At 33.4% G+C, this 26411-nt stretch overlaps 1 protein-coding gene across 4 annotated transcripts in view; it reads left to right on the top strand.

Annotated features, from left to right (window-relative positions):
- The window catches only part of EPHA7 (EPH receptor A7), a 163204-nt gene extending 139229 nt beyond the window's left edge, over positions 1 to 23975 (top strand). For 2 of the 4 annotated variants that reach the window (XM_061207598.1, XM_061207600.1), the window contains exons 8-17: positions 2069 to 2177; positions 2828 to 2883; positions 7267 to 7392; positions 8220 to 8405; positions 8987 to 9048; positions 10539 to 10748; positions 11464 to 11613; positions 19774 to 19967; positions 21183 to 21338; positions 23519 to 23975. In XM_061207598.1, the coding sequence (XP_061063581.1) occupies positions 2069 to 2177; positions 2828 to 2883; positions 7267 to 7392; positions 8220 to 8405; positions 8987 to 9048; positions 10539 to 10748; positions 11464 to 11613; positions 19774 to 19967; positions 21183 to 21338; positions 23519 to 23633 (1364 nt within the window). In that variant the 3' untranslated portion in view covers positions 23634 to 23975. The remainder of the gene's footprint in view (positions 1 to 2068; positions 2178 to 2827; positions 2884 to 7266; positions 7393 to 8219; positions 8406 to 8986; positions 9049 to 10538; positions 10749 to 11463; positions 11614 to 19773; positions 19968 to 21182; positions 21339 to 23518) is intronic. The other 2 variants (XM_061207599.1, XM_061207601.1) reach the window with 1 other exon arrangement.
- The last annotated feature ends 2436 nt before the right edge of the window (positions 23976 to 26411 follow it).

Here is a 26411-nt window from a genome sequence, read left to right on the forward strand (position 1 = left end):
ATTGAGCACTGGTAGAGTGCATGGCCCAGTGCTATCAGAGTGTCAGGAAACAGTGATCCTCTGTGCTAGGAAGGAGGGCAAGAAGGAAGATGCCACCAAAGAGAAGTTACCTGAGCACTGTTTGGAAAGAGAACTCAGATTATTCCATTGCACATACATCCTAAAATCCGCTTCTGCGCAGAGCCAACGCTACTGTTTTCACAATTTTTAAATCATGGTGTAGTGATTATGACACATATAAATTACTTTTAAAATGTATTATCCAGGAATTAGATGAAAATATGAACCATAAATTTTGACTATGTTAAGATTAAAGTGTGACCCTGAATATATATAAAAACATGTAAGTAAATATTCACAAACTCTAATTCATCATTCACCTGAGTTCAGTTTTCTCCTTGGAGTTCTGTTTCTGAAGCTATGGGCAGAACAGAGCCTAAGACAAGCAAAAAATTAGACCCATGGACAGATTGAATGAAAACAATTTCTACACATACGTGTTTAATTTTTTCCTTTCTCATGAACAAAACTACTCCATTCTTTTTCCTCTCTTAATATATATTAAAAGACAGATAAAAACAAAAAACAACCAAACCAAGAAAAATACTTGAAGGCATCTTTTCGCTGTTTAATCATAATAGGCTGTAATTCAGAAATTAAAGCTGTAAAGTTGCTTTCTTTTTCTTCTTTTTCTTTTTCCCTTGTTTCATTCCCTCAGGGAGCAAATCAGCAGGTGCTGAATTACGGAGTGTGTATAATACCTCTTTTCAGAAACCAATACACCAGAGCTGTTTTTACTGTTTCTCAACATAAGAGCTATCTATAGTTAGCATAGGTATACAAAATTAAGAGATGAGTTGTCAAAGTTGGGAGACGTAGATAAACTTGAGAAAGGCCAATCAGAAAAATTTATGCTTCCTGTTGGGGCAAGACACACTCTGCCTACGTAAAATTTACTGCTCTGGAGACTGAGTCCCTTGCCACACCAAGGAGTAGTAGTATTTTCCATCCTACCTTAAAGATTACAGCTGTTGATTTTTTCAGAAATAAGCAAACTATATTAGTTTGATATTATATAATTATCAATTTGCAACTGGATCAGCTATTGGAATATATATTTTCATTGTGTTGCATTCTTTTGATTATTTTATGAAGTCTATACTGGTATTGAAAATATAATGCTCTGGGGAAAATGTGACAATTGTGAATTGCCAGATAAGTAAAACTTCACTAATTTGGAAAAATCCAAGTGAGAAGGCAGTGTGACTCGATGAAGAATCAGAATCAGAGGCTGCTTTAAAGGACATGTAAACATATACTGTTCCCAAAGAGACTCTCAGAAAGGTTCAGCTGGGCTTGCCTTAATGAGCGTAGAAGAATCACTTAGCATTGTACAGGAAGCAACTACAATTAGATAATGCAAAAATGTTTTTTACAGTGCTTGCAGAAAGTTGGCTCTTTCATAAATAGCCTAGCTCTTAAACTCTCAAATGTGTATATTGCCTACTTTGTCAAATTAATACCAGTAATTCTGTTCATTTTCCTTAATTAAGGTGGATTATAAATTCATAATGATTTACTATGATTACATGATGATTTTTATTCTATATTGATGATATGAGAGATAAATCATTTAAGGTGCTTTGAAAAATGCTGAGAGTATGTATTTGGGTTCCTTTTTTACACACCAGGAAAACAGACACAGAGGGATCAAATACCTCACTGAGGGAAAAATAAGGATTTAATAGTAATTGTAGATGAAAGATCTTTCTCTCTTGATTTATAACTAAGTTTCCAACAATTAAGCAGGGGATAGCCATTCAGTAAGGCATTTTGTAGGGATCTTTTCTAGCTGAAGAATATAAAATAGATGAAAGGATTGTCCTTACCACTTATTTAAAATGCAAAAATAAATGTTTATTTAAATTTATGTTACAATAGAATGCATTTAAATTAAAGGTGAATTTAATAGCATAGCTGTCTTGTTTATAAGATTTTGTTTAACCTCTCTCAAGTGCTTGCAAGATATTGAGTGTTTTATTGAGCCTTTTTTTTTTTCTGTTTATAGCTACAGCAGTCTCCAGTGAACAGAACCCTGTTATTATAATTGCTGTGGTTGCAGTGGCCGGGACCATCATTTTGGTGTTCATGGTCTTTGGATTCATCATTGGAAGAAGGTAGAAGACAAATTTGTTCTAATCTCTAATATAAAATGTGTTGATTTTTCAGAATTATGTCAGCCTATTACTTATTGTTTAGTTTAGAATGTTAAATAGTAAATGCAAACATTTGTTGTCTCATATGAAACATTGAAAGTCAATAAATTTCCATTCTCCCAAGGTCAGAATGTAGTGTGAGCTTGATCATTGCCTTTAGTTTAAGAGGAATGAGTATTGTAATTTCTATTGGGTGACTTTTTATTAGTTATTTTCAGAGTTAGATTTTTGTAATAAATATAGAAGACACCTGGGGAAAGATTTACTCTTTTAGTTAATGGTTTGTGGAAACCATTTAAAATCTGTTGTTGTTGTTGTTTTTTCAGGAAAAAATATAAGCAAATATTCACTCATTGATAAATCTAAATCTATGAAATATGTCCCTTCTACAATGTCTCACACAAAGACTTTATATTCTCTGCTTTTTTTAAATCATGTGAATTGCTATATTATTATTGAGTTCAGAACTATGGACAGAAAGTTTATGTATTTTGTTTATAGCTCTAACTAGCATGTTCTTAAGTAATTAAGGTATATCATACTGAATTTTAAATTTATAAAGTGAGATTATTGGTTGAGAATAATCATCAAAAATCTGATTTTTTTTCCAGGCACTGTGGTTATAGCAAAGCTGACCAAGAAGGAGATGAAGAGCTTTACTTTCATTGTAAGTGTTTAGCTTTTCTTTATTATTATTTACCCCAATTAATACAGAAACCTGGTTGTTAATATTGGCATGAATAAATTCCTAATGCATCAGGCTTGAAAATATATCATGAGCTCAAAATGTTACTTTAAAACATTTGAACAAGATATGCAGAATGAAGATCATATGATGTGAATTTTTTAAAAATATATTCAGACATGTAATCTCTCATAAGAAATTTTAATATAACTGCAAGGATATTCAGCAGCTTTTATGTCACAATTGTTCCTTTTGCAAACTTTGCCCAAGTGTTTCATATCATTCTAATAATGATTCATTAAATGTTGCATGTGCCCATGTTGTAGCTCAGGAATTCATTTCAAGTTAGAAGGATAGACCCTTTTTTTTCTACCCAATGAGTGACGATATAATGAAAGACTAAGCTAAGGAGCCTCTTTCTCTCCATCTACTGTAAAATGTCCATCACAGATGATATTTCGAGGGATGTAAATAGTATAATAATAGGATTCAATCCTCTGATGTTTTCCTGTGGATTTGGGCTACCTGATTCTTAAAAGTTTATTTTAGAAATAATATCAGAAGAAAGCTCAGGGAACCAAAGAAAATAGATGCCCGACTGCATTAATCTTATCGTTGTTGCATGTGGATGGCAAGTGAAAAACTGAGAGCCATGCAAGTAAATGTTGACTTCTTGCAGTCAAAGTAAAATCCTAACATGGAAATGATTTTAGTTGTGATAATTGATGATGCTCTTATCCAAACCCATTATTCCTATTTTTAATCCTTGAAAATATTGAAAAATAATTTTATTTATTATTTTTCTTAGTAACCATAATCTTTATGAAAATTTCTCATGGGGAGATAAATTTCCTGTAAATGGCATAAGAATTACATCTATTTTTGTGTTATTTATCAAACTCTTATGTCAGTATCTAAGAAGATATTGTCATATACCCCTTCTAAAGTCACAGGAATATGTAAGCATCAATCAGGGAAATGTGTGGTTGAAAAAACACAAATTGTGAACACCATTATTATCATTCCTAAGTTTCTTCAGTGTGTTATTAATTGTTGAACCAATAGTTCCCTTAACTTTAGTTTTCAAAAGAAAAGTGGCTTTACATATTACATATCCAAATTGATGATGAAACTGTAAAATTCCAACCACTGACGGCAGGAAGGGTATTGGGACACTAGAAATTATAGTAAAAGGTATGACCAAAGGGCGCTTTATCATGAAGTTTAAGTTTCAAGGCCCCTCACTTTCACAGACTCCTTTCAAGGCCCTGGAAGAGTCCTAGCAAGTTAGTGTGTAGAATATTTTTTCTTAAAGAAGGTATCCCATATTGTAGAAGGTTCAAGCCCCACAAAACTTAAATCTGCCCCTGATTATGACTGAATACCTGTGATTCTGCCCCCTCCCCCCGGGATTATTTGACATGCTCCCAATGTCAGTGCGTCCTCTTGCTAATCTGGCAGTGATTTTGTGACAAGTCCCAGTAATGAGAGTACCATAGGCCGTTTACACCTAGAGGATATACAGAAAAAGTGGAAGTTACATTTGTTTTTCTTTTTCATGACATGAGAGAATACTTTTAACACTTCCCCAGACAGAAAGGAGAGGATCAAAACTTGAATGCATTAATTTTTGTATCTAGTTTAAAATGTATATAGAAGAGTGACGTAAGACTATAGTTGCTGGAATCCTTGACTCTATCCATATGTGAATAATTTGATGGCAAAATCATTTCATAATACCTTAATCAGTATGTCACTTTTCTTTTCTTTATTGAGGATATCTGAGACATCCCCAAATGATCAAATGCTGCCTCTTAGTTTATTTGCTTTTAGCTTGCAGGTTAATGCTGAAGGTAAATTAAAACATGGCTTACCTAAAACATGATGTATAGCCTAATGCTTAACTGTCATCACTCAGTTTTGATATTTTGATGCCATCCCCTTTTTTTACATTTGACATCCAGTTTGTAATTAGAAAAAAATAAAGCTGCATGTTTTACCTGCTAACACAGAAAAGATAAGCTTGAGGTATATATAAACAGTTTTCATCTCTAGAGCAAAATATCAGTGTTGGTTTTAAGATGTTTAACATTCATGAGAAATGTAAATGAGATATTAAAACACAAAAAAGCTCATACTCTTAAATCAGGAAAAACAATAGACCAAAATATTCAGAAATTACATCAAAATTTTTCTTATTTTAAAGCATCCATTTTGAAACGAATAATGAAAAAAAAATAAAGTACACTTAAGATATCCTATCTTGGTAAAACCTTGATATTTTTGAATTACCCTTTTTACAAGGATATCTTTTCTTGTCACTTGATGAGAACCAGGCATTTTATTTGATTTTATGACTGTATTTACAATATGTAAAGTACAACACCGTGGTCACCAGCTATTTACAAGTTGGTGTCCTTTTATTCCTTTAGTATACAGACAATTTCCTTAGGTGCTAAGACACCAGATTGAATTTTTACAGATACATGAAAGCAACCATTTTACTAGCTTTTAGAGCACTGAATTTAATAGAATGTCCAGTCATTTGTATCAGGTGCCCTCCACTCTCCATGGCCCCAAGTGTTACATTTAAAGATATAAACACAATGGAGGAGTTTAGTGAAGCAATTCCAATTTACATTTTGTTTCCTCCTACCATTTCTTCTAACAATGTCTTTGAATCTAAGCTGGGCAGTATTTCATGTTTTTATGCCAAAATTGCTCTGGCCTGTCAAAATGTTTTATGACAGCTTGAATAAAGAACCATCAGAGACCCGTTTGCGATGCAGAAGGCTACCTCCAATCCAGCTCCCGTATCACAAAACCAAACCAAAAAGAAACAAACAAAAAAAAAAACAATGAAAGAAAGGAAGAGAATAAAAAGGGAGAAGATGGCTCATTCTCCATATGCCTACCAATCTAGGAGGTTAACCTATTGTTTTCTTCCCTTCTCTCTTTTTCTCTTCCCCCCCCTTCCCTGTACTCCTTTTTCTCTCTTTTCTCTTTCTATCCCCTCTCTCTTTTCTTCTTGTGTTTTTTTTTTTTTCATGTTCAGCTTTAGTAACAAATGAGCATCTGTCAGTTTTATAGACTGCAACAGTAATTGTTTAAGACAATCAATTTTGGATAAACAATCAACTACAGCAGAATAATTCAAGATTTTTAAATCCCATTTTTCCTTTATACATTCTGCTTCTTTTTGTTTGTTATATGCTTATTTTAAAAATATAATTTCAAGTTGATGTGATGACATAAGCACAGTTAGGCTACAGTGTAATACATAAAGAAATATATTGTTCTCCAAATCGTAAGATTTAATGAAAAGATTGTTCAGTGGCTTTGTTAAAAACAATAAAGTTTTTTTGAGGATATAGTGTATCTTTTCATTGCATTAATATAACCAAATATATGCCTATCTATCTTATCTTTGTCTTTAACCAAATGATTAGATTTGGAATACATTATTGTAATTGATTTAAAGTTGACATAGCATTATCTGTTACCTGCATGCTTCTGGGTGCATTTTAAGAAGATTTTAAGATGATTCTATGTTGTTTGAATTTTGACTACCTTTTCTGAGGCATATTGGCTACCTCCTCATAGCAGTTAAGATCTTCCAGAGCCTTATAATTGAAAGTTCATATAAACCATTCCTCTTTCAAATTGCTGTCATACATGGTTAGCAGATCCCAGGAATATTGTAAATTTTCTAACTTTACTCTGCACTTTGTACATCTGGCCTCTATTGCCCTTCAAGGTGAAGAAGAAACTGTGTCATAGTAGATTTCTCTCTGGTTCTGTGAGAGCAGTCCCTCACATCTTGTATTAATTTATATGTCTATGTCAATGGTGGTTGGTCTTTAAAAAAATAAATCAAAAGAATAAGTAAGATGTCTAACTGTTTTTAATATTGCTGTCAGTGTAGTAGGCTACCTGTAAATGAAATGTCTTCTTTTCCCAGTGTATTAATTTGATTGATTGACTGAATGATAGATTTACAAATGTGTTTCCAAGTCCATTACAAACCTCAGTATGGCTTGAACTATGCCATGATAGCAGTGAATTTAATTAAACCTCCAGTCGGATAAGAGTCATGTCAGAGAATTTCGGTGATGTCCTTTGTTGATTTACTGGAAAAGCAATTCAGTTAGTAACCTATGAGCTGGATCCTATGTTACCTATAGAAGCTTGCAGATAATACCTATACGCCCGCAGACTGAAGTAGTCTGTTAAAACTGCTGTGAATCAGGTGATATGGAAGCAAGTCCACTGTTCCAAGGAGCACTCTGCATAATGAAATTCCTGGGCTGACTGCACAATAAGTGCTTTGCTTCATCACAGTCATGCTTTCTTACATCATTACAGTTAAATTTCCAGGCACCAAAACCTACATTGACCCTGAAACCTATGAGGACCCAAATAGAGCTGTCCATCAATTCGCCAAGGAGCTAGATGCCTCCTGTATTAAAATTGAGCGTGTGATTGGAGCAGGTAAGGCTGTTGTAGCTTCCTTGTTCAGCTGTTCCATTTAGCCAAGATCGAAAGTCATACATCATAATGACAGGCAAATAATTATAACTCAAGTATAGAACCTTTGCATTTACCTGAACTGTTAGAAGCAATGAGCCTGTACTTGTTTATTAAATCTTAAGAAAAAAGTGAAAAAGAAGCATGTGGTGCAGAGAATCGTGTATCTTTTGTCTTCTGTTGGATTTTTAAGATATCGTTCTATTATAAGCTATTTCATAATAGTTCTGGCCTGTCCAAGAAATGACTTCGTATTTAAAATAATTAGAATGTCCCGAATTTTGCTGGAATATACATTTCCTCTGACTTGATTTACCATCTTCCTGCTAAGCTTTAGGTATTAGCTGTTGTGCTGTGTAATTCCATGTAGAAAATTAATATGTATGAATTATTTAAAAGGAGCATTATTTTCTGTGGATACAATGTATCTTCAGAATAATTATACATTTTTGGATCAAGTCCATTAAATCTAGCAGACATAAGTAGATATGAATTCCAGATTTTTAAATCTTTGAGAAGTATTTGCTTCTCAAGCTGTGAAAACAACAACAATGTTTAGAATTTGCTAATGTGCCCTTATACTCTAGTAAGCAGTGTACATTATGCAGCGTATTTCAGACCTGAACATTGTTTCTGAAAGAGTTTTTGTTAACCCAGTTAAAAAAAATAGTAGTGTGTGTAACAGATAGTTGAGGAAAGTTTAAAAGTGCTTTTAAAGAATTTAATGCATTTACTTTAAGAGAGGAAATATTTCTGAAATTAAAATACACCTCCCTGTTCTGTTACTTCAGGAGAATTTGGAGAAGTCTGCAGTGGTCGTTTGAAACTTCCAGGGAAAAGAGATGTTGCGGTAGCCATAAAAACCCTGAAAGTTGGTTACACAGAAAAACAAAGGAGAGACTTTTTATGTGAAGCCAGCATCATGGGGCAGTTTGACCACCCAAATGTTGTCCATTTGGAAGGGGTTGTTACAAGAGGTAGATATTGATTATATATTTCATTTATCCAGCGAACTGTCAGAAATTAGTGTTATTTCATAGATACTAAAAAATCAAATTGTAAATACATTGCATATTCTTAATGAATTTTTTTTCTTGTTATGTAACTGACTAAATTTTCTTTTGTGTTACCATCTCAGAAAAAAAAATCAGGATAAATGAATGCAGGTTTAGAGCTAAAGAATATATCTGATAGATAGATGGAGTGACAGATATTTTCATTTAGCTTCAAAGCCACAAAAGTCATACAGTTTAGTCTTCACATTTTCTGTAAAGTGTCATTTTCTCTGAGTTTTGTTCACACAGCAGGAGTCAGAAGAACACATTGACTTTTACTGTTTAATTTTATGAATCATGACCACGTTCCAAACAGACAGTTAATGACTCTTTGCATTTAGCAGCACTAAAAGCGTTAAAAATACTCACCGCTCACCCAGTCAGTCTTTCAAAAGAGCACCATGTGTTTTATCCGGAGTGAGAAAGAGGATAAATACGAAGTTTAGATTACGGTTTTGGAAGCAACACTGTTTTTTCTTATGTATATATTTTTGTAATTTTAGGGAAACCGGTCATGATTGTAATAGAATTCATGGAAAATGGAGCCCTAGATGCATTTCTCAGGGTAAGTAACAAAGTTATTCTCCCATTCTAAATATACTATACATGCTACCAATGTAATTTTCTGAACTTTTTCTTTGCAGTGTAAAATGTGAACAGTATGAACTTCAACAGGTCACAAAATTGTCTTTGAAAAGCAGATTAAAAGAGTCTTAGACTGGATTGAACTAGAATATTTTTGAGCATTTAAGTGATACAATGTAGTTAAAAAATAGTTTCCACTGACATATTACCACAAGTACGAAGGATACCTGAAGCCCTGTAATTTGAATACCTGTTGTAGCGGAGCATTTTACGTTTTCAGTACAATTATAAATGAAATGCAGATGTAATACAGAGAAGACTGAGAAGTGAGATAGCCATTCAATGTTGGTAGGATGACCCCAGCTCTGCTCTGCGGAACCATTTCTATTATATTGTTATGTGAACACCAAACCTAAAATAAAGAATTATGAACCTTTTTAGAGTTACAAGTATGTTATTTTCATAAATAATAAATTCTAAACGTAAAAACATACGTATTTTTACATTCAGAGACTTTCCACCTAAGAACGTGAACACATGTTAACATTTTTTCAAATGGCAAAGAGAAAATAATGAGAACATACATGATCTAGAATGATAAGTTCAACCCAGTTTAGTAAGGATTCAGAGGATTTCGAGAGGTCTTTATTGCTGCATCTTGAAGATATGCAAGATGCAACTGTCATCTTGCATATGACATGCAAGACGACATGCATAACTGTCAACCCTCTGGAAGAAAGCATCACCTAGCAAGCTCATCTACTCAATCCACGGTCCTCATGCACCGTATCTGTAATTCAATTGGAGAAATCTGTGGGTTAAAAATATATGGTGGCCAGTTGGTTGCAAAGAGTGCTCAATTCTACTTGCTAGTACATGTATTTTAGAGAATCTTGGTTATAAGTAATGTACCTACGGAGAGCACAACAATGAAAAGTATAAAATGAAAACCAAGTCAGCCAGTATAATCCTTTTCTACCTCTTAGTTTGTCTTTATCTTTACTCAAAAGTTTTCTCACCTTTACATTTTTTACCATTTGGAGAAAGAAAGCTAATATATGTGTCTTTATCCCTTTTATATTTTTAGATTATTTGTGTGATTTTTGGCAAGTGAGGAAAACAGTTAGCTGTCAGGGATCATTTTTTTTATATTCCATTCCCTAACTTCGACTTAAAAATTAGCATATACTTTTGGATTTGCACAGTCTGAAATTATTATTAGTTAATGTTAACAACACATCCATATAAATAACTAAACGATTATCAGAACTCTATTTTATATTACCTGACTATCTATCAAGTTAAATCAACACCTGTTATGTTTTTCACAAGTGTCTACACTACATAGAAAATTAACTGGTGATTCCTAGTATACAATAGAAAATGACTAGGGTGCAGACATTTTTCATGGTGATTTTTTTTCCCTTTCAAAGTATAGCTAACTGGACTTTCATTTTTGTCTTCCTGTAGAAACACGATGGGCAATTTACAGTCATTCAGTTAGTAGGAATGCTGAGAGGAATTGCTGCTGGAATGAGATATTTGGCCGATATGGGATACGTTCACAGGGACCTTGCAGCTCGTAATATTCTTGTCAACAGCAATCTTGTTTGTAAAGTGTCAGATTTCGGCCTGTCCCGGGTTATAGAGGACGATCCAGAAGCTGTCTATACAACGACTGTAAGAAAAAGTCTATTACTGCACCTTTTCATATTCCTGCGATTTTCCTACCAAGAAAGCAGGGCCTAATAATACAAAACTAAATGGGAGAAAAGAGGCAAATTGATCTCAGCTTTTTGTTGTTGCTATTTTTTTCCTTTTGGAAGAATCTTTGTTGCTTTTACAATCTACATATAGGCTAAGATGAGAAGTAATGATAAAAATAAGAACAGCTTATTTTATATTGGGATGTTCATATAAATAATATACACATACAACATTTGGTTACTAGCAGTCATAATTGTAGCAGAAAAATATAATCCCATTTTAATAAAGGTTTTAATAAAAGATTAACTATGCTAATTCTTATAACTTTTGTAAGATTAGAAAAAGGGAAAATATGAGGATTTACTTATATACTATTGATATTATTCCAATGTTTCATTCCATTTTAGTAGCTGTTTGTCTAATTTGTCATTGTCCTTTCGACTAGACTCTTGCCCTACAACCACATAGGTCCCTTATTGATTTGCCTTAAAAATGAAAACTTAACTGTGACAATTAAAAAAACAGATTCGTAGCTTTAAATGCACTTAGAGAAATTCAAGATGAATAGACCTGATACTGCTGAATTGCCAACCAGATACACAAGTGTTTAACTGTAGCTTAATGGTTCTGCTATAAATGTTTTATACATTATTATACATACTTAAAATGTCAATTTCTTTTTATGCAGGGTGGAAAAATTCCAGTAAGGTGGACAGCACCTGAAGCCATCCAATACCGGAAATTCACATCAGCCAGTGACGTATGGAGCTATGGAATAGTCATGTGGGAAGTTATGTCTTATGGAGAAAGACCTTATTGGGACATGTCAAATCAAGATGTAGGTGTTACACTACTTAAACTAAAAGGATTTATTTAATACATTAATATTCATATTATGGGAACGTGTAGGTAATGGCTCATAAGAAGAAACTTTTATAGAATCATAAAAAGATGATTGCTGAGTTTTCACAATTATTACCACAAATTACCACAATAATTACCATAAATTAGTGGCTCAATTAATTTCATTTTGTCTTCATTTTGAAGAATTGCTTTTTCTTTTTTTATTTAAATTCTCTGGACATAATAGAAGCCTGCAAAGGATATTTCTCCTTAATAAAGGTAATCATGCTGAGCTTGCACACGTGTAGTGGGAGAGTCACATGAATAAAAGAATCATTTCCGGAGGGGAGGGTGAGGAAGGTTGTGTTTGATTTTGTTGTTGAAGCTTGTCTTTCTTTTTTTAATTTCCTGATAAAATCTGTTTAAATTATCTATTGTTGATTGATTTACTTAAATTTTAATTTCATGAGATAACCTAGATTTTATGATCAATATTGGTGTTTCATAGTGATATTTTAGAATGTAATCACAATGGGACTATCTTTGGAAATTTCTTCTAAAAATACAACTTATTAAATGTGTATCTTGTTACTAAGGCATAAGATACGTTGTTATCCTTTAAGAAGCTGATGATAGTTCTTGAGCATATACGTCTCACACCAAGAAACCATTTATAAAACAATATAGCATAAGTGCAAGTAAATATTTGCTTCTCTAAGTTGAATTTTACGAAATTAACATTTTTGTAAGCCAGAAGCTTTCAAGTACTGGCAGATTCATATGGCTTAATTTATTGAAAATATGAGTGAAATTTAGATAAAAGTAGAGCAAATGTAAAATCTAGGAAGGTACCCTGGATTTGAACTAGAAATATGGAGAAGACCTTGGTTCGTAGTTGATTAGAGAATTCGCCGAGGGAGCCCTTTGGAAAGTCCAGAAATAAAGGCTTAGTGAAGTGTATGGGGACCAACCAAATAGACTCGTATGCATCTCCTATAAGGGAGATGCATACATCGTTAATGATTTGAAATGAAGGTTAGGTTGGGGCAAATTGATGAAAGCTTTTTTTTGAAGGAATTTGGAAATGGTAAAAATGCATGCTCTTGAAGAACAGAGTAAAAAAATAAGTGGTGCTTGAAGAAATTCTATGTTACCATTGAAAAGAAGGATGTGACAAGCAAACCGGTTTGGAGTAGTCAATTCTCGAGGTACTATAAACATGGACAGCAATAGACGCTGACTAACATTAAAATTGAGTTATTTTTCAAAAACAGATCATGATCATTGTTATATAAAATTAGTATCTCTTTTTTATTTTAGAATTTTCCACATCAAGTTCCTATGGTTCTTAAAACTTATAAATAGCTATTTTTAGACAACTAAAATGAGACTGCTTGTTGGTAAGGTAATTTTCAATACATTTTTTAACAAATGTTTGCATTGGCTGAAAAATTCACAGCCTAAAGAGGGGGAGCTTTGAAATCAGTGAAATCTTTTGCTATTTCGAATTAAATAATTACATAAAATTTTTTTATTTGGGTTTTTTTTTTTTTTTTGGTTTTGGTTTTGGTTTTTCAAAGATAAAAGTCTGAATGATGAGTCCATTTGGCAGAGGCAAAGTTGTTAATATTTGACAGGTCTCAGTGTCAAAGATTTCATGGACTGTCAAAATGTGGGCAAACAAATCCTTGGGGCAGAGAAAGAGAAATATTTACATTTCCCTAGACACTCGGTAGAGTTTCATTTCTTTTGACACCTTCCTTCTGTACTAGGTTCAAACATAAAGGGAATGACAGGAATATAAGATGACTTAAATTCAAAGTTCGCTTAACTTCTAAAAATAAATAATAGAAATGGTTAAGAAGAAAAAAAATAAATATCTTCAATTTAGTTTTTAGTATTCCCTATTGTTTTTCTTGAAAATTAGATATCATAAATGTATATTTAGTCTATCAAGCATTAATAAATATTTTTACTGATCAAATGAAACTTTTATAGGCACAATGAAGTTTACTTCTGACCTAGAACATTTTAGCACAATCTTTCTTCTTTTTTTTAATCACAAAGGTCTGAATTATTAAATTATTAAATTCAAACACAAGAAATTACCTATGCAGTTCAGTTTTTATAGTGAAATTGATATTAATATTCTTCTTAAAGCATAATGTTCATTATTTTATACTTACGTTAAACTGGTATTTGAGCAATTATATGTTTAATCTACAATATACAAATGGTGGAAAAAACTGGATAATTTAAAATAATGAATTCCATTCTAGCAAAAAAATTCTCTAGAGAAAAGCTTTTTTCTTGGAGTCTCTGGGTAGGAGACCATGGAGAGACTTAAGTGACCTGCCAACTCCCTGATGCATATGGAAATCCTCTGTATATGTGAATATATGTTATTTTTCTGGGAATGTTGCTTTCATCAGATCTTCAGAGACATTAATGTTTTAAAAATCAGTCTAGATTGATTGAGAGAATCACCCTTGATTGAATCAACTCACTTTATATTGTTTAAATTTAGTTGCTAGAAATTTGTTAAGGATTTTAGAAAGCCCTCAAATTTCAATACCTTGGATTACAAGAGACTTTTCTTAAGTCACCATGAGAACAAGATCTAAGTTGATAGTTAATATTTGTCAGGAACTCCACAGAATTCTAGGCTGAAAGCTAAATAAAGTAAGGTTTCTGTGATCACTCTGAAGAAATAAAAAAGAAGTACACTAGTCCCTTAGTATCCATGGGACGTTGGTTCCAGGACTTTGGCAGATACCAAAATCTGAGGATGCTCAAGTCCCTTATATAAAATGACATTGTATGTGCACTAAACTTGTGCCCATCCTCCTTTATACTTTAAATTATCTCTAGATTACTTATGATACCTAATACAATATAAATACTATGTAAATAGATGTGAATACAATGTAAATGCAGTGCAAATAATTACTGGTGTGTGGCAAATTCAAGTTTTGCTTTTTGGAATTTTCTGGTTTTCCTTTTTCTTTTGAAATGTTTTCATCCATGGCTGCTGAATCTGAAGATGTAGAATCCTCCCAGGATATGGAGGGCTGACTGTATTGTAAAATCAATGAGGTAGATAGTGCCAGGAGGCTTTAGTTGCACTCTAAAGCAGGGAATAAGCAAGAAGATCTTGGGAAAAGATAATATGCATATGTATGAAGTTACCCACACCCAGATAGGTTTATCACAGGATTACTGCTCATTGTTTTTCATGCGCCCATAAATTTCCTGAGTTTTAACTGCAATGGAAGCAGTTAGAATCTAGGTATTTGCAGTTAAAACCAAGAGGGTAGGCTTTCCCAATAAATTTCCAACTTGCATTCTTCTTTAAAATCTGTAGGTGTTTAGCCCTTTCCATTAATGACCTTTCAAAGACAGAACTTATATGTATAAATGCAGTCAAATAGAATACATAATACACAAATTGGAAATACTTATATTTGGCATTCACAGCAGCTGTCTTTTAATTGAATTTATGTCTTAATTAGTCCAAATATAATTTTCATAGTCAAATTATGAAATTTTAAAATTCTTCATTATATGGATTACTTTTTTTCCTGTTTATAGTACTCAACAAAGTCATTTCTTCTTACTTTAAAGTAGGCCAATAAATCATCCAATTTACTGGTAGGTAGTCACAAGGATGGTAAAAAATTAAGCATCCATAAAGATAGGAGACATAAAGATAATTCTTTAAAGTGGTCCATGAAAAGACATGCAAGAGCTTTGAAAATATAATATGCTTGTAACTAAGTTTATTCTCAGCTAAACTGTGAGCCCTCAACTTTTCGTTTTAAAAGTCACCACTGATTTATTACTTTTTTTATATTAAGATATAAAAAATTGTGGATTTTTTGGTAAAACTTTGCTGTAATCCTGTATGTGAGGTCCAAAATATTTAATCATAAAATGTGGGTCATGTTATTGTGAGGTTAATGAGATGAAAATGGGCATAAGTGGAGAACAGAAGCCAATCATGTTATCTCCCATTTTGAGTTATTACAGGCCCATTATCATGGGGTCTGTCTGTGCTCCTTTTTCTCTTATCTAGTGTCATACTGTAGTAATAGTGAAATACATCTCGGCAAGCAAATGTGTGTTTTCCAAGTATTTCTTTGCAGTCTAAGAAGTGTCCCCTGTTGGATCCCAGTGTTCTTTTAAAATGTCATTTACCCTAGTCACTTCCTATTCCTCTGGGAATGATCTAGAATTAGAAATTGCTATGAATATTTTCCTGTTTTTCTTTGACTTTTATTATAATGCTAAGGCTAGATCTCGACAGGCAAATCCAAGGGGTTTCTAGTAATTTCACAAAAAGATGTTTTAAATGAATTCCATGGATAATTACATAACGCTTTAAGAAGTGTACGATCAGTCATCTTACTGTGTGTTTTGTTGTTTCTGAGAACGTGTAACTATTTGCGCAGCACACTTTTTGTTTTCCCAGTTGGAAATATAATGCAGCTCTCAACAGCATGGGCTCTGGTCAGACAGCCTCCATCAAATTCTGCCTCTTCTACTGACAGCTATGTGATGTTTTCCCGGTGCTTAACTTCTCAGCACCTCCGATTCTTTGTCTCTAGAATCAATATAATAATACTTGCCTAATAAGGTTTTTGTAAAGATTAAATGAGATAATTAAAACAATGCTAATCGTATAGTAAGTATTCAATAAATATTTACTATGATTATTGTATCCTTAAAAGATAACTTGTTTCTCTGGCAGCCTAACCAGATAAAACCTGCAGAACCTCAAGTCTCAGTTCCTGGCTGAATCATCCCTTGAGGGCAGGTTTATCCTCAACAGGCTTGCCTTGAATTATGCCAGACTATCCTCTATAGAGACCAAGGTTCCCAGCACGTATCTCTGGTGCCCCTGTAGGTAGGAGCATGATTGTTAATGGCAACTTTGGAGTCCCAAAGTCCATTCCCAGTCCAGAGCATCTCTTATTTTAAATGTTATACTTTGCTGCTCCTCCTTTAAAAATTTGTAAACCACTGTGCTTTTGAGAGCTAGAAGTTTCATTTTATATTGATAAATGTTCTCTGTTCTAATACTAGGAATCGTCAAATTTCTGTAGTGCAATAGATTAACTACAGAAGTTTACTAACTCTTTCATTCCTGTAAGAGTTATTTCATGTCACTTTATTCTTGGCACAAAGATTTAAGAATATACTGTGCTCAAAGCCAAAGAATTCTAATTGGAGAGCTGTTGAAGGGTATTTTGTCAACAGGATCATGATAAGGTTTAGATGTACGTTTAAAAGATTATTTAGAGGGAAATAAAAAAGGAAAGATTTCTCTACCTGCATTGTTCCTTTCAGAACTTCTGAGAAAAAGCTACAAGTGGGGAAATAGGAGGTGGTAGAAAATAATAAGCATTGCCCCAATCTTATGAGCATGGGGATGGAGTCCCATCTATTCAGAAAAATACTGCAGATGTTCAGATACAAGCAACCTCAAAATAGAGGAAAGCCACTCTTTTCCCCGTAAAAAAAAATGTTTACTATTTGGTCATTTTGAATATATAAAGTTTTACCAGTTATTAATTTACTTATTCACAACTTGAGCCACTGTTTAAATAACTTAATCCAGCTTTCCAAAGCACATTATTTTTAGTTTTATCTAACTTGTTTAACATAGAGCACTTTTGAATCCTAAAATAGCACTGTCCCTGGAGTGTTATACAAAGCCACATGAAATTCTTTGCATTTAAAAGTTTTTTTTTTAATTTAATTCCTCCTGTAGTTATATGTTGGTGATCTTTACAGAGGTCCCATTTGTGTATGTTTTCTTGTGTGCTTTTTAAAGGGATATTATAGAGGAATGTTTACAATGATATCCAACATTTGTAGTTACAGAGTCATAAACAGGAAAATTTTAAAACTTCTCTCATACGACTTTCACTAGCATTCAGTACCAACACTGATTAAAGTCACTTAACGCTAAGGTGTTTTCTCCATAGCTGTTATTCAAAATAAAGTACTGAAGGAAAGATCCCATAGTGTGAGACTTGGTAAAGACATAACTACATAACTATGGGATAATGGCTCCATTACTGCAAAAATAAATATATATTTATGTGTTGTATTTTAATCTATTATGTTCATGGTATTTTCTACCACACTTCCCCCCACCCCATACCAATTTAATAAAACAAATATAAAGGTAACATTTAAAAAATTGTTGTATTCAAAATTAATAATAAACTTTAGGGTAAATAAGCTTTAAAACAAAAGTACATAAGCAAAAATAAATAATTTTCACCAACCCACTAACCTAATTTTCAGAGTAAAGCCATTTCCAATTACAGCACTGTGTATGTGTATACACACACACACACACACACACACACACAGAGAGAGAGATAGAGATATCCATATACATATACGAAAAAATACTTCTACCTTTTGAGTATATTGTATTTAGGAAATAGTATCATCAGAAAGTGGTGACTAATTGCCTGTGCATGTAAGAGAGTCTAGATTGTTCTCATTTCAGCTCTCTGGATGGGATGACTGGAAGTGTCATTAATTGAAAGAGTAAGAGCTTTGGGGAAAGGTAAAAAAATTCAATTTTAAATAAAGTATGAAGTTCCTATGGAAAATCCAGGGGAAGATATCTAGTAAACTAATGGACTTACAGCCTAGTGATCAGGGGAGATTTTGGGCTGAAGATCTTATACTTATGAAATTTTTCAAAAATTACTCTATTTAAGTTTATCTCTTTACCTTTTAAACTTTATCAATTTGCATATATAAATTTTCCTTAAAGAAAAGTGGACACTGTTTTTCTTATACAGAGGATTTTCTCTAAAAATTGTTGATGCTAGCTACTTTATTTTTTCCATCCTACAACCTTTTACATTTTAATGTGCTATTCTTGAATGTCAGCAAGCACCTTAAGGATATGTTTCCCTACAAATATTAAGTTCATCGACGTTTCTTAAAGCCAGCTTTTGTCTGCCTACTTTAGTCCTGTTTTCTTCAAAAACTCAGGGTTACCTCCTTTTTTTTTCCAGAGAGCCATTTTTTCCTACATTTCTACTATTATTATGTTAGTATCAAAGGATTTGTTAATCCCTCTTCAATAATATTTTGATATTTTACAAGTCCTTCTTATTTGTGTTTTTTTGCTTTCCTATTATTTTCCCTGTGCTGCTCAGATTTGTAACAATGTCTGATTTTAAAATCTTTTTTTGCTTTCCATATAAATAAAAAACCCAAGTCTAAATAAGTAATTTTTGGACTTTCTGATTGCCGTGTACAAATGTTTATGGAGGCTTAGTTTGCATTAACATTCAAAGCTTGATACAAATAGCCTCTTAGGCTGTTAATAGATATAAATGGGTAGTGGTGTGCTGATAAAAGTTTAACAGCCAGCACTCTGAAGTGGGAAACTGATTTGTAACCTTTCCCAATTTCCTGGCATAACCCTTTCCTCCCTCCATCCCCCAAGGCTGGTTTCAGTCTGCCTGTGTGAGGTCACGGGACTTGGAGTTGGGAAGTGATCCAATCACCTTTATGAACAGTACAAATCGGTTCTAGCACAATACTGTATCTTGTAACACTATACACTTCATAAGTATATAAGCTTCATATTGTTTAAAATAATAGTGTGCTTGGTAACATTTTCTGTCATAGTACATTCACATATTTGGATATCTTGTTGAAAAGTATCATTTGAACTCTTCAAAAAGTGAAACTTTGTGGTAGGGGCTAATTCTGGGTAACTCAGACCTTCTTTTTACAGCTTGAGGGATTCATAAATGTATGGGAAGATATGTTCATGCACAGCTATATACAATACAATAAAATCGTTCCGTTAACATCTTTCCGTTTGAAAACCTCTGGGATGACATTAAAAAAGTTTCCATCTGTTGCGCCCTGGGTGAGCTTAATTGCTGCTCCCTATTGCTGAATTAACTAGGAAATGTCATCATACCCTGCGCTTCATGCACCCCTTAATAGCTTGCTTAATATCAATGGATGTTTTGGAAAAAATAAGTAAGTCTTTTGCATAGCAGTGTACTTTACTCTTATCTGGATAAATCACTTTGCCTCCTGGGCAATTCATTTGATTATCATTGAATCTCAGTCAGTAATCTTTTAATGTCCTTTTGGCTATTAGGTTATAAAAGCAATAGAAGAAGGTTACCGCTTACCAGCACCCATGGACTGCCCAGCTGGGCTGCACCAGCTGATGCTGGATTGTTGGCAGAAGGAACGTGCGGAAAGGCCAAAGTTTGAACAGATAGTTGGAATTCTAGACAAAATGATTCGAAACCCAAATAGTCTGAAGACACCCCTGGGAACGTGTAGTAGGTAAGAGATAGCTAAAGAAATGAAATCTGAGAGAAATTCAAACTTCATATGAACCGTTTATCTCCTCAGCCCCACCCCAATGGCAAATTGACATTTGTGTTAAATTATTAAAGTCCATATTAAATTTCTTATCTTTACAGAAGTTTTTTTTTTTTCTTTTCAGATGGCTTGCCGTAGTTAAATCAGTGTTTAAAGAGATCTATTCATTGTTATTGCCTTAAATAAAATTTATGATCAATATCACTGGCTGTCATTTTAGAAAAATTTCCCAAGTGGATTTGTGTGATTAGGTGGCATTTCACTTTTTCAAATTATCAATATTACATGGATTTTTATTGCTGTTGCCCCAGTTTTTTACTCTATCCATATTATCTATTAGATTGTTTTGCTTTGAGTTTCATAGTAAAATGATTCCATGAATTGAATTCCAAGGTAATTCAATACATGATTTAAGAGGTATACCCATTAAAAAGAACCTAACCTCCCCATGCATGCTTCATGGTAATGGTAATGTAGATTAGTAGTTATTCGACTTCAGCTGCCAGGTAGACCTGTTGCTCTGTCGTCTGTACTGTAGTCAGGCCCTTGCGGAGGTGTATGAACTCACAAGGCGCACAAGGGGTGCCATTGGTACAGTGGGTGCATTATGTTCTCAAAAGCACCCTCTGAACAAGTTAGTTCACAGCCAGATGTGCTTTCTTTACTCCCAGTTACTTTCAGAGAAGCAAATGAACAAATATCTACTGATTACAAATATTGTTGGCCATACTCTGAAAAGTACATGGAAGATGCAATCTGCTGGTCATCATATCTAAATAAAATAGAAATTTTGGAGTCAGTAGGTTTTTTTTTTTAAACTTGTTTTATTGAGGTATGGGTGATTTACAATGTGTTAATTTCTGCTGTACAGCAAAGTGATTCAGTTATCCGTATATACACAGTCTTTTTCATATTCTTTTCCATTATGGTTTATCACAGGATATTGAGTATAGTTCTCTGTGCTCTACAGTAGGTCCTTGTTTATGCATTTGGAATTTGTAATTATTGGGCAAACTTTACACATTAGATTTTTATTAGCATATCTGTTTATTTGTTATTACAATATCAATTAAAATATGTAATTTTATTTTTTATATCCTTACTTTTGTGGGGCTAAGGCATGCTTTCTTTCGTAATTCATGAAAAAATTTGCTTTTCTGTATTATTCTCACCCAGGCCAATAAGCCCTCTTTTGGATCAAAACACTCCTGACTTCACTGCCTTTTGTTCAGTTGGAGAATGGCTACAAGCTATTAAGATGGAAAGATATAAAGATAACTTCACAGCAGCCGGCTACAACTCCCTTGAATCAGTCGCCAGGATGACTATCGAGTAAGCTTAAACCTGCAAAATTATATTGAAGAATGTATCAGGTGCAATCCAAACATTAGACTTTAGGTCATCTTCCATATATTAAAGAGGTATGAACCCTAAAATCAGGGAGAAAAGTGTCTCTTTAATAAGTGCCTACTATGTCCCAGGCATTTTGCTAAACAGACTTCTGAACATACAGTATCTTTTTTAACCTTCATGGCAACAATTTTATTAAGTCAGTAGTTTTACATAGGACAAGGCTAAGGCTCAGAGAATTTAGATATTTGCCCTAAACTGACTCAATCGTAAGTGGTAGCTAATTTGTCTCCATAGCCAGAGTTCAGAACACCATCCAGTGAGACTTCCTCTTTCATTAACCGCTGTATTATCTATCTTTTTTAATTTTTATTTTATATTGGAGTAGAATTGATTAACAATGTTGTGTTAGTTTCAGGTGTACAGCAAAGTGATTCAGTTATACATGTATAACTATTCTTTTTCAAATTCTTTTCACATTTAGGTTATTACAGAGTATTGAGCAGAGTTCCCTGTGCTATACAGTAGGTCCTTGTTGGTTATCTATTTTAAATATAGCAGTATATTCATATCAATCCCAAACTCCTGCTGTATTATTTAGATTCTTAGTCACTGGGGAAACTTTCTCCATTGCAAAAGAGGATTTCTTTCACCATGTTTGTATCAGACATTAAAAATCTCAAAATTTCAATACCAAAATGCATTATGAAATCCAGTTTGAGCACTTTCTGAAGAGGTCAAAGGACGCCTAATTCAATTAACCGTAATAAGAATTTAACTTAAGTTTTGGAAGGTTTGTGATTGATTGATTTTTTTTTTTAATTGAAAAATGACCTGATAAAACAGTTTTTGAAATTGCTCTGAACTGGAGGTAAAAAGAACTAAATATTTCTTTCCAGCTCTATAACTGATTATGTGGTCTTAGGAAACACATTTAGTATCTCTGGACCTCAGCTTCCTTGGGTGCAGCGTAACTCTTACAGGCAATGCAGTTCCTCTCAGTCAGTGTGTTTGAAAATGGGAAACAGTTATCAAGGTTCTATTAGTGGGATGCTATTTACATCCCACTAATACTGTTGGGAGAAGTGTTTCACATTTTTCAGATGAGAAGAAAGCCAGCAATCACATACTCTTTCCTGGCATGTCAGGAAATGGCATATACATGAATTTCGGCATGTGCATGCTTTCTCGTTTGGTTTTCTGCTAGGCACCACGTGGGTAGAGCTGATGTAATTACACCTGTCTCTCCAAAGTAATCTACTCCCCTGAAAAACTGTGCTTCTCAAGGTCTTATTAGACCACAGCTATGAAATATCGCAGTATCTACTGTGGCTATATTTTAGCTACTTGTAAATACCTAAGCTCAGTCTTTTTGGCTAATAGGAGGGGTAACAGCCCACACACAGATACAGCTGGCGTATGGCAAATTTAGGCTATTAAACATAGGTATTGCACAATTTAAGGAATTTTTTTTTTTCCAAAATGTGGTCAAATGATTGTACTAAACTGAAGTATACAACCAATAATATGCTCAGGATTACCACACGTTAATTAAACTCAGTATAATACTTTGTATGATCCTTGATGATTCTTGATCTACTAGAGCCACGCGATGTTTCCATTCATACTATATCCTATTTAAACAATGAAATATTTTAAACTTTCCTTAAGTTCAAGAATACTACATTTCAAGTAACGTTTCCTAGCTGTACCTCAAGTTAATAATAATTTTAAGGCTTTGATAATTTCTTAAATAAAATGTCAAATCAAAGAATTCCCTGGTGGTCCAGTGGCTAGGACTCAGTGCCTTCACTGCCTAGGGCCTGGGTTTGATCCCCGGTCTCGGGGAGCAACCCCCCAAGTCGCGCATAGCAGCCAAAAAATAAAGTCACCTCACCCTGTTAAAAAAAAAAAAGGTCAAATCGTTTAAAAATAACTGATCATGACAAATTGAGATCCTGAGTAGCAGGGTTTTACAAAGGAGAATGTTGATGCAGGTTGCCAATCCGACCCACTGTGGGAATAGGATCTTAATATCCAAGAACACCAAGATAAGATCTGTGTGCCTGAGATAAACATATTAATTAAAGAGTTGATGACAGTTTAGTACCAAATAAAATTTTTGTAAGGTAACTAATAAAAAATGCATTTGTCTTTTTCAGGGATGTGATGAGTTTAGGGATCACACTGGTGGGCCATCAAAAGAAAATCATGAGCAGCATTCAGACTATGAGAGCACAAATGCTCCATTTACATGGAACTGGCATTCAAGTGTGATAAGCGTTTCTCCCTTATGAGGGAGACTATGGACCACGAGAGAACAGTACTGGCCTTCAGTATACGCGTAGAATGCTGCTAGCAGACAGTTGATATCGTGGGTCCTTCCTACAGTGAAGAGAAGATTTAAGAAGCACCTATAGACTTGAACTCCTAAGTGCCACCAGAATATATAAAAAGGGAATTTAGGATCCACCACTGGTGGCCAGGAAAACAGCAGTGACAATAAACAAAGTACTACCTGAAAAACATCCAAACACCTTGAGCTCTCTAACCTCCTTTTTATCTGATAGACTTTTTAAAATGTACATAAAGAATTTAAGAAAGAATATATTTGTCAAATAAAATCATGATCTTATTGTTAAAATCAATGAAATATTTTCCTTAAATACGTGATTTCAGACTATTCCTTTTTAAAATCATTTGTGTTTATTCTTCATAAGGACTTTGTTTTAGAAAGTTGTTTATAGCTTTGGACCTTTTTAGTGTTAATCTATGACACATTACTACACTGGGTACCTTTGAAAGAATCTCCAATTAAAAAAAAAAAGCATAGCATGATTGAAGATATATCTCTGTCAGAACATTGGTATCCCTTTTGTGCCATTTAATTTTGTTTAATCAGTGCTGTTTTGATATTGTTTGCTAATTGGCAGGTAGTCAAGAAAATGCAAGTTGCCAAGCGCTCTGATATTTTTTAAAAAGAAATTTTTTTGTAAAGATCTGACAACACACTATCTTTTCAATGAAAAAAGCAATAATGATCCATAAATACTATAAGGCACTTTTAACAGATTGTTTATAGAGTGATTTTACTAGACAGAACTTAATAAAAACTCAAATTGTAGGTTTATGATTATAAAAAAAAAAAGATGAGGCACTTCATCTAAAGGATGTTGGTGAAGGCAAGTCTCTGAAAGCAAGAACTATCCAGTGTTATCTAAAATTTAATCTGAGCACATCACGATTTTTTCAATATCGAGACATTAGGAAATTTAGGAGAAATAGTTGACATATATTTTATATCCTATTCTGTTTAATGCAGTCCAAACATGAAAGGAAAGAATTAAGTTTTATATTAGAACTCTGAAGCATGATAAAAGGGGCAGTTCACAATTTTCACCTTTCAAAAACAAATTTGCTGCACAGAATATCACCACTGCAGTTTAAAAAAAAAAAAAGTCTTTTTATATGTGAACGCTGATGTGAGAAGCTTGTTAAATGAAAGAACGCTTTTTACCATGTAAGGAAGAGGTGAAGGGTCTGGCTTTTTCTTTAAGCTTTATTAAACAATATTATTTGATTACTGTGTTAGAATTTCATAAGCAATAATTAAATGTGTCTTTATAGCTATTTCAGGAATGTATACATATTGTGAGTAATGCTTTCAAAAGTAACGAAAATCATGAACTACCCCAGAATTGAACTGTTGTATTTCCAAAGAGAATTGGGCTGTTTATAATGATTTTAATAGAGAAAGATCCCAGGGATCGGTCCTAATTGGTCTTGTTTGATAATGTGGGCACCCACAAACAAACAATCAAATAACAGAAACAAAACCTGTAAATGTTCCTTTGTAAAACTTGTAAATTTTATTTATACTGTCTTGTTTTGTACACACATTTCTCTGTAGTGGGCTCTGAATACATTGAAAATGCACTATATTTTTCTATTTTACTTGCAGAGCATCACAAAAGAACAGGTATTTTCAGTGCTACATAATGTGTTTTCCCACATTTAGGACCAAAGATGGCTATAGAAAAACTCAAAAGGATTGCGTCCCAACCCCTCCCCACCCCTTTTTCTTTCTTTTAAATCACTGTACAGTGTTGTTTGATATTTTAATTTATTTTTTGATTGACTAGAAAAATCATTTTAATTTCACTAAAATGTTTTCTGTCCCTAAGGAGAAATAATCTGTAAAATAATTTTAATTAGCATAATATAGTCACCTAGACACTTCCATTTGTAATCTTTGTAATAGACTGTAAATATATTTTTGGAACTATAACACAATGTGCTTGAGGGTTATTTTTCAGTGTCTGCAGTGTATACAAGTGTTTATACTAAGTACAGCACTTTACAATTCTAATCAGTAGCATTGGCCTTTGTGAGAATGAGTGAAAGAGTTTGAGTGAGTGTTCTTAATTCCGTTTGGATTCTAGACTCACTAATAATGAAGTTGTTTTCTTGTTCATAGCTTAAGGTGCTTATTTTTTCTATTAAAATTAAATTAACAAAAAGCCATTCTAGAAATAGAAAACATAGTAGGGTACATGCAAACGGTGTCTTTCCTGCTTTTTTCTAGCACTAGATTTATAGTTGAGTAGTCTTTCTTGAGTAGAAGGGCAGAATAAAAGTTGTTTTGAGTTTTTTTTCAAAAATAACTTTTTCCTTCAGCAATATACCTCATCTGCCTTAAATTTTTTACAGCTCTTTACAGGGAAAGGGAGAAGGGATGGGAAAGACACACAGCACAATAGGAAGGGTATGACGCATCACTCTCTCATTGGTAGGTTTCTTTTCCCAATCAACATTATGAGTTTGAAATACATGTATGTGAAACAGATATTCAGAGAAAAATAATTAACCTTGTAATGCTGATTGTAATACTGTCTTCCAGAAAGAGATGAAACGGTATAACGATAAGAATGTACAACTTGCACCTTGAAATCCTTTTTCTTTTCTTTTTTTTTTTTTTTTTGATAAATTAGTGCTCAGGGGAGGAAGGGTAGAGAAAGCAAACGTCAGAAAGAGAATTCAAACGTAATAAAAATG

This window comes from Eubalaena glacialis, chromosome 12 (genome assembly GCF_028564815.1).
Source record: "Eubalaena glacialis isolate mEubGla1 chromosome 12, mEubGla1.1.hap2.+ XY, whole genome shotgun sequence".
Lineage (NCBI taxonomy): Eukaryota > Metazoa > Chordata > Mammalia > Artiodactyla > Balaenidae > Eubalaena > Eubalaena glacialis.